Source organism: Nelusetta ayraudi, unplaced genomic scaffold (genome assembly GCF_046127955.1).
Source record: "Nelusetta ayraudi isolate G7.1 ecotype Tasmania unplaced genomic scaffold, CSIRO-AGI_Nayr_v1 ptg000004l, whole genome shotgun sequence".
NCBI lineage: Eukaryota > Metazoa > Chordata > Actinopteri > Tetraodontiformes > Monacanthidae > Nelusetta > Nelusetta ayraudi.
The window spans coordinates 3983473-3998584 of NW_027466054.1; the positions used below are offsets into that span (position 1 = coordinate 3983473).

The window sequence follows — 15112 nt, forward strand, 5'->3', positions numbered from 1 at the left end:
CCTTTGATTAAATAATCTTGTGTGATGTGCAGGAAAAACTAACTAACTTCTACTTAAGATTCTAAGTATCACATACGAAAACACAACTCCAAGAACTCATGTGTAGTCGAGGCTAAATGATCATAAGCAGTTTTTAAAAGGGGGATTTGACAGAAGTTTTTGGCTGGTCTAGTAGTAATCTGAATAACTTTCACGATTTTACTTAATTTCCTATGAATGTGTCTGCGCACACAGAGCTGATAAACTCATTGGAAGAAAAAAAAAACTGATCTAAAATGATTGCATGGTTTTTAGTTCTCCCCCTATTACAGAGGTTTTACTCATACATCTTAACCCCTGACAATCTGCTTCATGTCCAGTCACACACATATCTCTTTCCCATTAACTGGCCAAGACAATGTGGAGGGATGTTCTGTGATCACTGCTGGGGAGGTCCTTTGGCAGGAGATTCTGATCTAATGAAATCCAAATTCATATGCATGTGCCACTCTACCATTTACTGTATGATAAACTTATATGACACTGAGTTACTAAAGGGCAGGGGCAGCAGCATGTCTTCTTCAGGAAGTCTTCATTTAGCCTTAGAAGAAGAACTCAAAGGAAGACTTACCTTGTGTGAGCTTAAGTGTGTTTTAAAGACCTCAATTAACTTAGTGAATAAAGGTCAGTTACACCACCAACCACTTTGACACTTATGTTAATATGCTAATAAGCTTACTAACTAACGGCCACTTGACAGGGAAAGCATGACTGTCCTCCTGCCCTCATGATTACAAAGAGGTTGAGAGTATTTTGGCTAAAAATGGTGTTAATGACGGTGTTTCAAGGCAAACTGGACTGAGTCTTTTTGATTGAACCACGCAGGCGCTATGAAGACATTTTTATGTTTTTTTTTTTTCTTTCATTTAACTACATGGCCTCCCTAGGCTTTTATACTCCAACTGCCAGGATATGGAGATGATCTTTAGATGAGCCAAAAAGTGTTTATGAAAACAAAACTGCATTTACCTAAATGTTGTCCTGGCCAATTTACCAAGCTTTTACTTCCTGTTTTGATTTACTAGGCCACTGCTTTTAGGCTCGTTAAAAGCGTTAATTTATCAACTCTGCACGGGCGACTGTGCATGCTGTGTTTCTTACCACTAATGGCATAAAATCATCTGACTCATTGAGGACTCAGCTACTGCATTTCTTCACGCAAAGCAGAATGTTGTGCTCTCATTTTAATTTCTGAAGCATTTCTTAGTAAGCATTAGTTTGAATATCATAATTTAGAGTATGGAAGGTTAGATACAGCAGTAAGTCATAAAACATCATCTTTCACAAGTAATTATTTAGGTTATCCCAGAGCTGACTATCTAGTATTTATCTGTTTCACATACATCATAATGCTTGCATTAGGTCAACTTAACATTTGGAAACAATGTTACAGTCGACCAGCCAAGGTGTAAGGCTGTTTATGTCCTTCTTTGTGAATGTTTGCCTGTGCACCATGCTTTCATAAATGTCGCACAGACCACACCTCAATGATCTTAACCACAGACTCAATGTGACCTTTCTTAGCTAGTTCAATGAAATGAAAGTATTTGGTGTGGATTTCATCAATTAACGGCAGGGCGATGTACTGAAACAACACGTCAGTCGAGGTGAAAGGTATTAGGTGATCTCTACGGCCAACCATGATGAAAAAGACAATGAGTAAACTGTCTCTCAGTGTCCGGAGATTCTCACAGACAATCAATAACTCTTTCCTGAAAAAAACAATAAAAACAAAACAAAACAAAGACCTTCGAGCTGTATTTACAAAAACACTGACTATTTTTTGGCTGATTGTGCCCCTTAAGTTTGTTAAGGGGCATTTTTTATTTTAATTTTTTCCTAATCCAAGAGTTGTTTTGTCACAAAGTCACCTCGTGGAGTACAAACTTCCCTATCATACTTGAACAAGGCAATGCAATGAAAAAAGTAAGGCTTTTGATAGTTTTGTATATCGTGTAAGTATATAGATGTGTTCACCCAGAAACACCTGAAGCAATTTTGAAATGTGATGGAACTTGTTTCCAATGAGTTGTAGGTTGTAGTTTAATGTTTACACACTTTTTTATAAATACCATTTATGACCAGTTGGTGAGCAGACAAGACCATGCAATAAGGACATGGATTATGGAAGCAAGGGTGTGTCTATATGTTTGTGTCTCCAAGGTTTGCATGAAAAGAGCAAAATCCCAGTAATGTAGTTGACATCCAAAAGTCATTACCGAGCCTTCACATGTGTTGCTTATACACTAGCATCACAAATCTATGTGTTCAGGATTCCTGAAAAATGACAAAGAGGAGGTGTACACGTGCATCCGTTCCGTGACCCCATGTATAATTTAACACTGACCTCCACCAGCTTGTTAGCATGTTCGCGGAACACCTGGGCGTACTCTTTGACCTCCTTCTCGTTTCCGCTCTTGGCTGCTTCGATGAGCACCAACAGGGGAACGTTGGTTTCCAGGAAGGAGTCTGAGATGTGGTCCATCACCGCCTTCCTCAACTGGAAGAGAGTGAAACAATTAAGGTGACGTCAACTTTAATAAACTTGGCAACAATGTATATGAGCGTTGTAAAACGAGAGGGTGGGTGATAAATGAGAAATCCAGCCGACACGAGGGTGAAAAAAGGAGTGACCGTCTTAATGAGCAGGAGTACAAACAGCCAGAAAGATTGTCTAATTCCCCAGTGGCCTTTTAGCCCAGGCAGTGTTTGCTATTTATACATTTCTTTTTTGTCCCATTTGTACGAACTCAGTTTGAGATTGGTTGCTTCGTGAGATGGCAAATGGGCTCTGATAGTCTTTCCTAAAACTAGAGAAAGAAAGTTCAAATGATCCCTTTATAGTGAATAAGGAGGACATCAAATAACAGCGCAACTGAAACCGAAGGGAATATTAAACAGTTGGAAGTGAAAGACACAAAAGCAGCAGTTTAAACTCTTTTGGAATTGAATGAGCAATTATAATAGATTGTGTTTGCCCATACTGATATAAACTAAAATAAATAAATAAATAAAAAATGATTCCGTTCACATCACTTATGAGTGTAATGACACACACTAAAACTCACTTAACTTATTAAGTCTCGACAAATGACACTGAAGAAAAATGTGTTTGGTTAACCGGGAGTCTGTTTGACTCCGTCCAGCAATCTTTTGTAATTACACATAGAGCAAACGAATAAAACAAAAAAAGAAAACATGTTTAAGCAGGACAGGCAAAAATAGAGGAAACTAAAGGCTTTGTCGGACAATAGAATAAAAATCAGTGTAAAGAAAGTCTGTCTGTCACACTCAGATGACCTGCGACCATTACTAACTTAATTGCCAGCCGACAGAGTGAGGAGCAGTAACAGTGAATCACGCCTCCCTCACAGCCATTAACGCTCTGCCGTTTCCACTCAGACCAATTCTGTCCAGTGTTGTTTACATGACACTTCTAAAAATACAGCAAACAGCATTTTAAAAGGTTTTATTAAAAAACAAACAACCAAAACAAAAAACATACACCCATTAAACCTATGGCACAGTACCATTTTTCCATTGATATCAGATCCAAGATTACAGGCGTTTGATAAAGGTAAAAAGGAAGATGTGGGGGTGGGGGGGCCTTTAGTATAATCTGCTAATGTATCATGATGTTCAGTCGAGTCCACTTTATTTCTACAGAGCGTTTCAAATAACCCAACGTCAACGTAAAGCTGAACAATGTTTAGTTGTCACTTTCAGATACACTTACATAGACCAACAATAATGTCAGCAATCAATAGTTAGGGAAGGAAACATTAAGCAACATGGGGAGAATCAGTGAAATAGTTTCATTTATTATATCAGCAAAACATTCAAATCAATAAATCCTGAAAGAAGAAATAAATAAACAAGTGATTGGAGTCAGTATTGAAGAGTCTAATTGCAAAGGGAGATAAAAGATTTTGCATTGTAATTTTGGTGTGGGGCCCATTGTAGCGACAACCAGAAGGCAACAATAAAAACTTGTTCTGGTTAGCTGATCATTATCTTTTGCTTTCTCAGCCCTTGTTTCTCCAAGATTACACCACATTCCTGTGCTGATTCCCACTAGTCTTTGAACATACCTTTACACTAGTGTTGAGGCTGGCAAACCACTGAATCAGCAGACACAATGAAATGTTAAAAGGCTTCTTGATAACAATTGCACAAAATGGCCTCCTGGCCACTAAAGCAATGTAGCTGAGCTTCTGCATCAAGTGGATTCTTCGTGGCCCCTTTTTGACAACCAGATCAGTGTCCTGTATCTTCAAACCTGGGCTATGAATCAAAAGTGTGTTGGGTTTTGTTGGGGTCAACAAAACAACACTGAGTACATGGGTAGTGTAGGAATATTTTAGTCCACGTTTAATGTCTGCAGCATTCATGAGCGGATGGATGGCGATGAGAGCGCTGGATTTAGGGCCCCTCTGAATCCTGAACAGTGAGAGTGACTCTGGCTTTGAGAGGAGAAATGATGCAGACAAGTGATTTCCCAAGTCAGTCTCTCCTGCACCATCAGCATTCTAATGCCCACCCACCACTCCCACAGAAATCTATCTTCAATCTTTTGGATCTCACTTCCCTCCATGCTCCACTCCCACTACCTCTTCTCAAACTCTCCCTCTGTATTTCACCAGCACTTAAAGAAAATAGAGCTGGGATTCCATTAGATAGCATAGGCTCTCCTCATTATAAGTTAGTGGGGTTGCTATTTGTTTCCCCCATTTTGTGCAAAGCAACAGCAACTGTGCCCTGAATGCAACGGCTTGTTGTTTTGCATATAGATTAATCATTTCACATGACTCCATGTTTTTGTCCTTCTTGTCAATTCTTTTGTTGTTGTTATGCAGGACACATGCTGTTTTACTGTATTCTTCAAGGAAGTTATCAGTATTCAAGCTAGCAGCGTAGGCTCTGAAAGGCTAAACTAAGATGCTAAGTTAAAGCAAGCTATTCAGCCATATCCACCCATATTTAACACACTAATACAAAAGTACAGACTTGCAAGAGTACATTGTGAAAGCGTAGCTGGCTCCCCATACCGTAGCGTAATGAAAGGGTGTATTTTTACGGAGCATGCCTAGCAAGTAAATTTTTACATTGTAATTTATGCTGTGGATGTATTTTCGAACACCATTTATGCAGACTGCAAGGCCAGTTGTGTGATATGTACAAGGCCTTTATGTTTTCATCACATGTTTTAAGTCTTGTAAAACAAATTTATTTTGGCCAGAAATGCAACTGTTGTTATGCGTGATCCCAGACAAAGTCCTCATCGCTGATTGGAACTGTCATCACAACCGCTCCAATCTTCATCATTGCCTACAGTTAGCAGTCAGTGTGATTAATGCTGGAGCTCTTCTTCCCTCTGTTTCTTCATTCAGACAAGATAACCTGCTTTATATGATGTGCCAGCTTGCAACAAACCAAATAAAACAATTTCAGTGTGGCACGGAGCGATGTTAATGCTGAATATGTGTGAAGGATTTTTGCCAACAAGCTTGCTGCTAACGACTTTTCCACTCCCTGAATGAAGTAATTAGACCGCTTTAATCTTATTTCTTCATCATGGCTCTTATCTTTACTCCTTGCTCTTGCCAATCAAAGGGGAGAAACAGCTAAAATTAAGACTGGTGAATCCCACCTGATTCCAAGGGAATCTAACCCAATCTGTGACAGTCATTATAATTATGCATATCCTGAGCAAAACTGGGCAAATGTGTTCTTGTTATATTGAGTTGTAGGTCTGTGCTATCCTCAAAGACAAGGTTAGCATCAACGTTTCATCTACAATTGCTTGTAATGTGGGAAATGTTTGCGTTTTGTGGGATTAGACACCTGTGCTGTCAAAGAAACAGATGTGCAAGGGGAAGCGGTCGCAGCCGTCCCCCATGATCAGTGCACGACTCATAAATAAAGCAATGAATTCTCGTTCAAAGGGTTGCAAAAATACAGACAGCGTCACCATTTGTGTAAACAAACATTCGGTGGCAAGCCCTGCCACTGGGACTAGTTTACAATTCAATTGAGCTTCAGTACATACCAAAAGGATGGAAACCAAGAGTGCTGATCTGAATGCCTTGAATCTTTGAAGCTGTAATGAATGGTTGAATGTTTTGTTTTGTGTTTGTTTTTTTGTTTTTTGATGATTCTACAAAAGCACATGTGCACAGAACAGTGAGTGGACTGAAGCTGCAGTCAGCATTGGGACCCATCATTCATCAGACGTGTCCAGGAAAAGGACCACAAGTGTCAAACAATCCTTCAACCAAAAGCACCATTACAGCTGTCTTACCTGGTCTCAGGAGGAAAACTGGACTGTTGTATGCCACCTGCTATTGGTTCACTCTTTTCAGTCCAGTCAATACAGCGAGCTAAGATCTAGCAAGGGATTTAAGAAAACCTTTTGCTTCCGTCTGCTGACCAGCTTCACACAGGTTCTCTTTTCCTTTTCCAGAAGGACCTTGAGTCGGCACGCAGAGTCAAACCACGAGCAACTGGTTGGCTGGCTGTGGCTTTACTGTGCTTGACTGGCTGCTCCAACAATACAGATGAGCCGAAGGCTGGTATCAAAGCAGCCAGATGTGGAAGCCACTTGACCAATTGTAGGGTGAAGAAGCGAAAATAATTTTTCGAATACCGATCTGTGTTACAAGTCCAGTTTTTGTTTTGCTCTTAAGTGAGTGTCAAGTTAAAAACCGAGTCTATCTCTCATCAGTGAGACTGAAGTTAATCACATTTATAATCCTACTCTAAACATGACTGTATTCCCCACTGGCGAGGATAACAGGGAGTTTGCAATAATACAGCTAATGAAAATTTAAAAAACAGCCTGAAAGTGTTTTGCAGGAATGAAATGCAAAAAATAGGATCTGTTGTTCTTGAATTGTTGGTCCCCATAAAGAGCTACAGCTGACAAGTTCCAAGGCAGCTGTTCCTCCTTAACATGATCACCCTCAACAATTAAAAACAGCTGCTGCTCCAATCAGCAAACTAACAGCAGAGATGGAAATGATTCCGAAACAAACCCGAAGCAGAGAGCGGGCGAATAAAGAGAGTGGAAATTTGTGAAGCAGGAGTGCTACAGGGAATGTGGGAATCAGCCATCAGTCAAAAGAGGGCCCAGAGAGATGACTTGACAGATGCGTTCATTTAAGGCAGGACGACACGGGGGGTTGCAGCACATGGCTCATTTCCAACAACTTTGTCAGCTTGTTTGGCGAGTGAATACTAATTAAAAGGAAGAAGATGCGTTGCAATCCACAAAGATGTTGCGGTTGAAACTGGTACTTTCATTGTGTTGTATTTCTCCTGCTTTATTTATGTCCTGCTGTCAAGGCTGACTCTCACTCTTATTTGATTCCTGATGGAAAGAAAAAAGAATGTTCGCCTTTATGCACTCAAAGTGCCAATTTCAACATTATTATTGTATTATTTAGTGGAGTGGAGGAGTTACTTAGTTACTTTCCAATTTTTTCCCCAAAAGTTCCAATGGCCGTTAAAAAAAAAAAAAAAGAAAGAAAAATCCTCCAAAGGCACACACTGGAGGATCGATCTATAATCAAGTTAAAAAAACAAAAAAACAATCCTCTTGCGAGTACTTCGCATGTGTTTCTGTCCCACTTGAAACTAAAGCCCCTGTCTCACGGGTTGTTCAAGGCGGCTTTCATACCCCCTTTATCTTCATGTTTGTTTCGCGTGAACGGCACCGAGGCGGACTGCGGGATGTGAGCCGACGCAGTCCGCCAACGAGCCAGCTTTGCAGGCAGCATCAGAGGTGGGCAAGAGGAGGATCGACGTCTCTTGCTGGACGGGAAGTGTGAAATTGTGAGGACGTGTCGTGTGAACGAGCCGCCGGCAAGGGAGACGTCGAGACGTCAAACAGCGTCAACATGCAGCGGCTCCCTGAGACACTCGAGAGGCAGCTGTGAACTGAGGAGGCCGCAGTGTTCCGCGACGCCGCTGATGCCCCGAGCGGAGGAGGAGGAGGAGAAGGAGGAGGAAATCCCCCGGCCAGGGGCGGAGCTAGTTGGTAGCCGAGGGTGGCCACCCTACGGTGGGGGGATAATATGACATTAAGGCCTTACACGTCCAAGTCTCAAGTTAAATCTTTGTTGATTGATGTACAGTATTTTTTTTTCTTCTTCTTTTACCTATATATATATATTTCTGACTTAATTGGCCCGAATTCTGTTCTTGGTGGAAACAAGACATTCAAATAAAGAAATTTAGTGTAACCTCAACCCTACTGAGAGACAGTAGGAACAAGCATCACATTGTCACACGTTTGAATTGCCGGTATATGAAGGTATGGCATTGAGCCACCTTCACCAAGTGTGAAAAACAATATCACCGTCTCAAAGGGCCAACATGTGTGGCTCTAGCCTGCCCCTCAGGTATGAAAAGGGCTGAAATGAAAGTAGAACTTCTTATCTTTCTTTCCCATTGAAGGTCCGATATTAAACTTCTTGGTAAAACTTTGGGAAAAGTTTAGTTTGTCTTAAACAGGAACCAACATTTCCATTCCCAGATAGCGCAGCATAAGCGATAACCTTTCAGTTTGCCCTCCACATTGTTGGGTCCCCGAGACTGTCGTGACACCACAGTGCTGCTTAACAATACACTGAAGGAGAGCTGAGCTGGTGAATGGAAATTGCAGCAGCCGCCACACCCTTCACAGCCACCATGACAAATTTCCACATTGAATTGTCTGTATCATCCATATTTGTCCGTTTTGGTTTGGGTTTTTTTGGCTTGTGACTTCAGTTCCTGACACCAGAGTTGACAGGAGTTACACACATGAAAAAAAAAAGCTGGTTTACAGTTTGCTTGTAGTTTCACAACATGAAGTGGAGAAGGAGATCGACTGTTGAGAGTCCTCAAAGCAGCTGTTAGTCTTAATGAGCGCAACACTTCATCCTCCCTGCCTGTTGAATCAAGTGATGCAGCGATTGCATCACCGTGTGCGCGGGGCAGCTCTCTTGGAAATGCTAGCTCTGTGAAGTGTGTGTATGTAGCATGTTGTCAATGAGATGATTGTGCCGTCATCCTGACAACTCAGTACGTTCATCAAGTCAACGCAGACACAATCGGCGGATGCGGAACAAAATGTTCTCGCTAACAAAGGTGGTGTGGGTTCCTGAACGATTTTTGCAAGAACGAACTGTTGAGTCATGATTTCATAACCATTAAAAGCTAGCAGTGTATTCACATTGCTGCTCAGTAGTACATTTCCATCCCCTAATTGTCCGATCCTAAAGTGAGCCCTATATGCCGGAGGCGGGTGACAATAACACGTTTTTCACAGCTGTTATTAGATTTATTCAGTCCGAGACAAAAGCACATCCCCGCTGCCTACGGTTTCTGCAGCAAAATATTCAGTAATTAGTCAAACAGGCAGCTGGTTATTTTTTATTCGATCTCTCTCATCTCTCTCGTTGTGTTTATCAGTCCAGCTTCCTGACCATTATTTTTTTTTTAAATGATGCAATGATATTATTCCAACGAAAATGAAAAATCCTTCTAGACGTTGTTACTTGAGGCTTATTGCCTTATGATTGGACACCAACATATTTAGACTTCAGATTCCTTTGATATATATTCCGCTTTTAATGTTCCTATGCATTTGCTTGCTTGCGTATGGCTGTGTGCGTGCACGTGACGGGGTGTGTCACAAGGTGATTGAGGGTCTCTCGCCACAGAGACGACGGGGATGATCAATGTTCTTTGTAAACATGTCAAACATACAATCAGAGTGGGCGAACAGCGGAATTACCAGCCTCTCCCACCGTAATCTTTGCATGAAGAACAGACAAAATCCTTGCGTCGCGCACCCTCAGACAAACGTAACATTTTCTCTTTTACGTCAAAATCTTATGAAATGCCTAATAGCTCACAGTGGCGCTAATGTGCTTGTTTGCCTTGAGAGGAAAAATGTTGATGGCGGATAATAACGCCAGACAGCCGACAGATTTGCCCCGGATAACAGACTGCTCTGCCTTGTTTTGTTATGTTTACATAGCGGTGATGAGAAGAAAACACAATGACGAGTTTCTCCACTGGTGTTGTCACTCGGCTTGTTCACTCTTATCCTGCCCCATTTCATGAGCGCTGTTTGCCATTTGTGCCTGTCTGCTCCAGCATTTGATCCCTCCCTTTCGCAACGGAGACAGTGGAGGCTGAACTGCTCCAACACCACCGTGCCCCCCCCCCCCCCCCCGCAGGAAGCTATTGTGCTCCTACAAGGGCCCGACTGCCTCGTAAATACTGAAAACGTTTAAAATAATTACGCCGCCGCGTCTTCACGGTGCACTTCCTGAATGCCGCAAAAGTAGGCCGTCCCACTTCAACTGGCGGCTCAATCAGACCGCCTATTCTGTCAAGTCAACCTCTGTGTCAATGGAACATCCTGTCAAAGTGAGCACCGCCTGCTGTCTGTCAGGAAGCCACAGCGAAAAGCCCTGTGGGTGAAAGACTTGAAGCCTCTCATCCTGCGAGATCCCAAGGTATAAAGAGGTCACAGGGATAAGGAAAACTTCCAGGCGCCAACAGTTGCTGTAAGTTAGCATCGGGAAACACAATCTATATTTTTTTAACTGCTTTGACATGGAGGTCCAAGAGTAAGTCAATTGAGAGTAGATCTGTGGAGTAGAGACTGTAGGAGGTGGGAAAATCACCTGGAATACCTGGGATTTGTGTATGAATGTGCTTGACAAACTAACAACCCACACTATTGTTCCAATTCAACACTGCGCTCACATGCTGCAATTTAGGAAAAGCCAACAGAGTGCAACGCTGATTTGAGCGGGAGGAAAAAAACAAAACAAAAAACAACCAATCTCCAACATTTCACAGTATGAAATGTTCCCTAAAAAGAACAGGGCAACTGTGTTTTTTTTTAATTTGAACAGTTTGGCATGTGCTGTGCTGTGCTGTGCTGCATCGACAGACAATTACCAGAACACAATACATTAATCTGATGCAGTAAATACTGTACTCCCGGCTGCAGCACATATCTCTCATTTTGAAGAGAACAACAGTAGCACAGGTGGAAAAAGTATTGTTGCCCAAAATAAAATAAAAACACAGGTGAGGTCAGTGATGGATTTTTTTTTTTTTTTTCAGATGATGCTTTGATTATCTAATACGTTCTTTATTTAACCAAGTGAAAAGTAATTGATATTAAAAACCTCTTTTCTAAAAAAAAAAATTGGGTTGAAATAAATAAAAAAGGATTTAGAAAAAACTCACCTGTCTGCGAAGGTCCCTGGTTTTTTTTGTCATCTTGTCAATGGCTGAATTCAGCGGGTCACCTTTCTCCTTTCTGCCAGTCTGTGGAAAGGAGGAAAAAAAAACACGGTCATAATCAGTGTTAACACAGGCGACGCGCTCAGCCTTAAAACCTCTAATTAAAGCGTGCCTTTTGTCATTTTTCATGGTTTTCAACCCATTCTCATCGCAACTATCATTAGTCACGCGTCTGTGCGTCACACCCCGACACGTTAGCGCAGTGCAGGTGTTGTCGTCCTCGCTGTGGCTGCGACAAGGCAGATCACATTTGACTGCTTCATCATTTCTAGAAGCACAGAAACTTGAGGTTGCTTTCGGTCAAATTGAGACAAAAAAGTTGCGATTTTTCCTGACGGTGCTCCGTGGTTTCAAGAAAAAACTTTCTAACATGCTGAGATGCCCTCCACCGGCGCAAGTGAACTGTAATGTGCCTCATTTGGTAAAACATCGACAGTCGCTTTTTCAAAGACAGGAAGTTCTGATCGAAGAACAGCGAAGAAAAGTGTTTGCCTTTTGACATTTTCAACCGTCCGACAAAAAGAACTTCTTACAACCATTACCGCCCTGCGGCAGACACCATAATAGAATCACTAGCCCTGTTTTTTCTCTTCTGAAATACAAGCAAATTTCCTCATTGGAAAGTTTGTCAGACAGTGAAGATTCATCCTCCTCTCTGCCACCCAGACGGCCCGTTTAGCACTTACAAGCTTCACTGTTTTTGCTTGGAGGCCGTGAAGAGGAGTAAGGTGATTTTCACGGCCCCTCTCATAAGATTTCTTTTATACTTGGAACAAAAGCTTGGCCTGAAGGTGAGAAAGACGCTGCTACAGGGTTGGAGTGAATAATTTCTGCTGTGGGACATACAAACGTTCTAAAACCCTGTAGTGGAAGGCTTAAGTGCGGCACGTTTCAGGCAGTCATAAAACCGTGTGGTGCTCCTCTGAATACACTGCGCGCTAAAGAGACATTTACATTGTAAAGGTTGAGCGTCATGGGTGTTTTATATGGAATTATGAAAATGGCCATTTAGGGAACATCAGAGGGATAGTGAGGTTTATGTATTTATCAACTCTAGATCGAGTCTGTACTAGTGAAAAGTTCCATAAAAAAAATTAGAAAAATATATGTATATATATACATATACATATATATTTAAGCTCATTCTAATAACCTGTGTGTGTGAGTGGTGCCCCACCCCCCAAAAAAAGAAAGAAAAAGAACAATATTGTACCACTAGTAAAAAAAAAAAAAAAACACTGGTGCAGACAGTCATTTGTATTTCAGATCCTATACGTTTTCTTCTCAACAGGCAGAAGGTCTGGAAAAGGGCAACTTTCTGACCTCTCCTAATACACTTCAACCCCCCACCCCCACCGCACCCCTGCAACGATACTTCAATTCCAAATCTATCTTCCCCTAAAACTGCAACAAACTGCAAAGAAATATCCTTTAAAAACTGTATGCAAGAATCGTGTTCTGCAGCACAGGAATACAAGGTTGCATGAATCCAAGTGACAAGCAAACTGTTGAACATGTTGTCGCCTCGCCCAGTCTATCACGGCAGGTGTAAGGGTCAACGGCCCATAGCACAAAACCACACGGCAGGCGAACTGGGGTTCCCATTAAGCCCTGCTGCCTTTCAGCGAGGATCTTTGAGACGAAGCGGCCACAGCTACGGCAGAGGCGGCATTTTTAGAAAGGGGCTATTCAGTCATTATCCTGTTTAATGAGACACAAAATGTCACTGCTTATCGGTGTTCGCGCTATTGTTCTGCCCCTTTAATAGCTGAGGGGAGCTTAACGCTTGAAAGCCATGTGTCAAAATAACCCCACCCCAAAAAAAAAAGATTTAAAGAAGAGCTCATACTATCAGGCTCAGCCCAAGGTTAACACTGAATGCTAACTCTAAAGCCCCGGTCGGCGTCATGTCGCAGAATCATTTTCTGAAAAAGCACCCTAAAGTCTTCATATCTTTCAATTTTTCATAAGTGACACTGAAGCAGTGATGTCATTAATGTTACACAACAATGGATACCAGGATGGCCGAGTGGTGCAGAGGCGAGGACCATCGCCTCACACTGCGAACTACATTTTCAGCGGTTCATGTCCTTCACAGGGGGTCTTTCTGTGTGGAGTTTGCATGATCTCCCTGTGTCTGCGTGGGTTCTCTCCAGAACCCGACTTCATCCCACAGTCCAAGGACGCACACTTTTGTCCAAATGACAACTCTAAATTGTCCGTAGTTGTGAGTGTGAGCGCAGCAGATGTGTTGCCCTGTGCTGAACTGGTGACTAACAGATCTTAAATAGAACACACCTCCAGCCATTCTCAAACTCAAGAACGCAACAGAACATTTCAAAAACTTCTGAGGCTCAAACAAACTTGAAATTACATATCTGACTAAAACGGGAGATAATTATTGAGTATTTCCATGGATTTGTTATGCAACAGTTTGGTGTGCAATCCTCTCCAAAACAAGGACTGCGGCAATTATCATTTTATACTGCTTTTCCATCTCTTACTTAAGCAACAAAAACTTTCTTTGACATATTTATATACACTGGTATGAACTTTTGCAGTTTGAGCTGCACACATCTTGCAGTGGACGCCCTGCAGTGGAAAATTCTTGTGTCTACAAGGTCACTGATGTAAATGTGCCACTCAATGAAAAGAGCCAGTAGCCATAAAACAGATATCATTGCCTTTTCCCTCCAAGGTATCGCTATCTTGCCCTTGGCTAAGGCTCATAGAGCACAAGTTTTCATTCATATGAATCTTGAACATTAACACTAAGCAATTTGTCTCAAAGCTTATAGCCTGGCTTCGCTTTAACACTATCCAGCTATCACTAAATGCATCTGTATGAAGCAATGTATAAAACTGAGGAACACGGGGTAAGATGGCGGTCAAAAAGATGAACTCATGACTTGAACTGTTTGTAGTAATTATTGTTATTGTGAACATTTGTGTGAAAATTTGCCGTCGGAAGCTTTAAATTCAAAGTCATGCAACAATTTTACCAATTCAGTGTCAATGGGAGCATATATTTTGTGCAAGGTAATTTAAACACAAACGTTTAAAACTATTAATTTGAAGAGACAGCGATGAAAACATATTCTGACAGCGTGAAAAATTGGTTGAAGGCCTGATTCCCCCCCCCCCCCAAAAAAAAAAGACAAACCCAGCTGACCCCGGCACATCTGTACTGCTGTGTGTCCTTGCGACAATGATAAGATCCCACTCCCATGACGCGCAGACATTCGTGCAACCTCTGATGCTTTCATAAGCACGCTCCGGACAAGTTCTTCCTCTATACCAAAGCAAAAGCGATGACAACATTCATTATTGTGTTGCCTAAAGACCCTAATGTGTCATTAAGGCACCGGAGGGATACGCTGGATTAAAGATAGTCAGAGAAAAAAACTAAAAAAAAAATTAAAAAGAGGCTTAACGAGAACCTTTCTGAGGACACTTCAGACGTATTATCGTGGTTTTACGTGTGAACAACAAATCTTAATTGCAGCCGAGATGAAGAGGAAATGGCCGGGGCTCTTCATGACCGGACAAGCGCAACTCATTGTCACATGATCAACAGACACAGAGCCAGAGTTAATTCGATTAATTTGTCCTTTTGTGTTCTCCTTCCTTTTTTTTTCATTTACTGGAATCCGAAATCCCAGCTTTCTCAAAACTCGGAACACTTTAATCTGAGTTAAGGAGATTAAGACAGAGCAGTGATGTCAGTCTGGGCACATCCCGGAACCTGGTCCGCCCCTCC

At 41.8% G+C, this 15112-nt stretch overlaps 1 protein-coding gene and 1 long non-coding RNA gene across 2 annotated transcripts in view; one reads left to right on the plus strand and one right to left on the minus strand.

The window, feature by feature from the left end:
• The window catches only part of ctnna2 (catenin (cadherin-associated protein), alpha 2), a 258023-nt gene that overhangs the window by 70119 nt on the left and 172792 nt on the right, over positions 1-15112 (minus strand). The window contains exons 8-9 of the mRNA XM_076045078.1: positions 11296-11376; positions 2387-2539 (exon numbers count right to left, since the gene is read on the minus strand). Of these exons, the coding sequence (XP_075901193.1) occupies positions 2387-2539; positions 11296-11376 (234 nt within the window). The remainder of the gene's footprint in view (positions 1-2386; positions 2540-11295; positions 11377-15112) is intronic.
• The window catches only part of LOC142900744 (uncharacterized), a 289985-nt gene that overhangs the window by 49343 nt on the left and 225530 nt on the right, over positions 1-15112 (plus strand). The gene's annotated exons all lie outside the window — the stretch shown is intronic.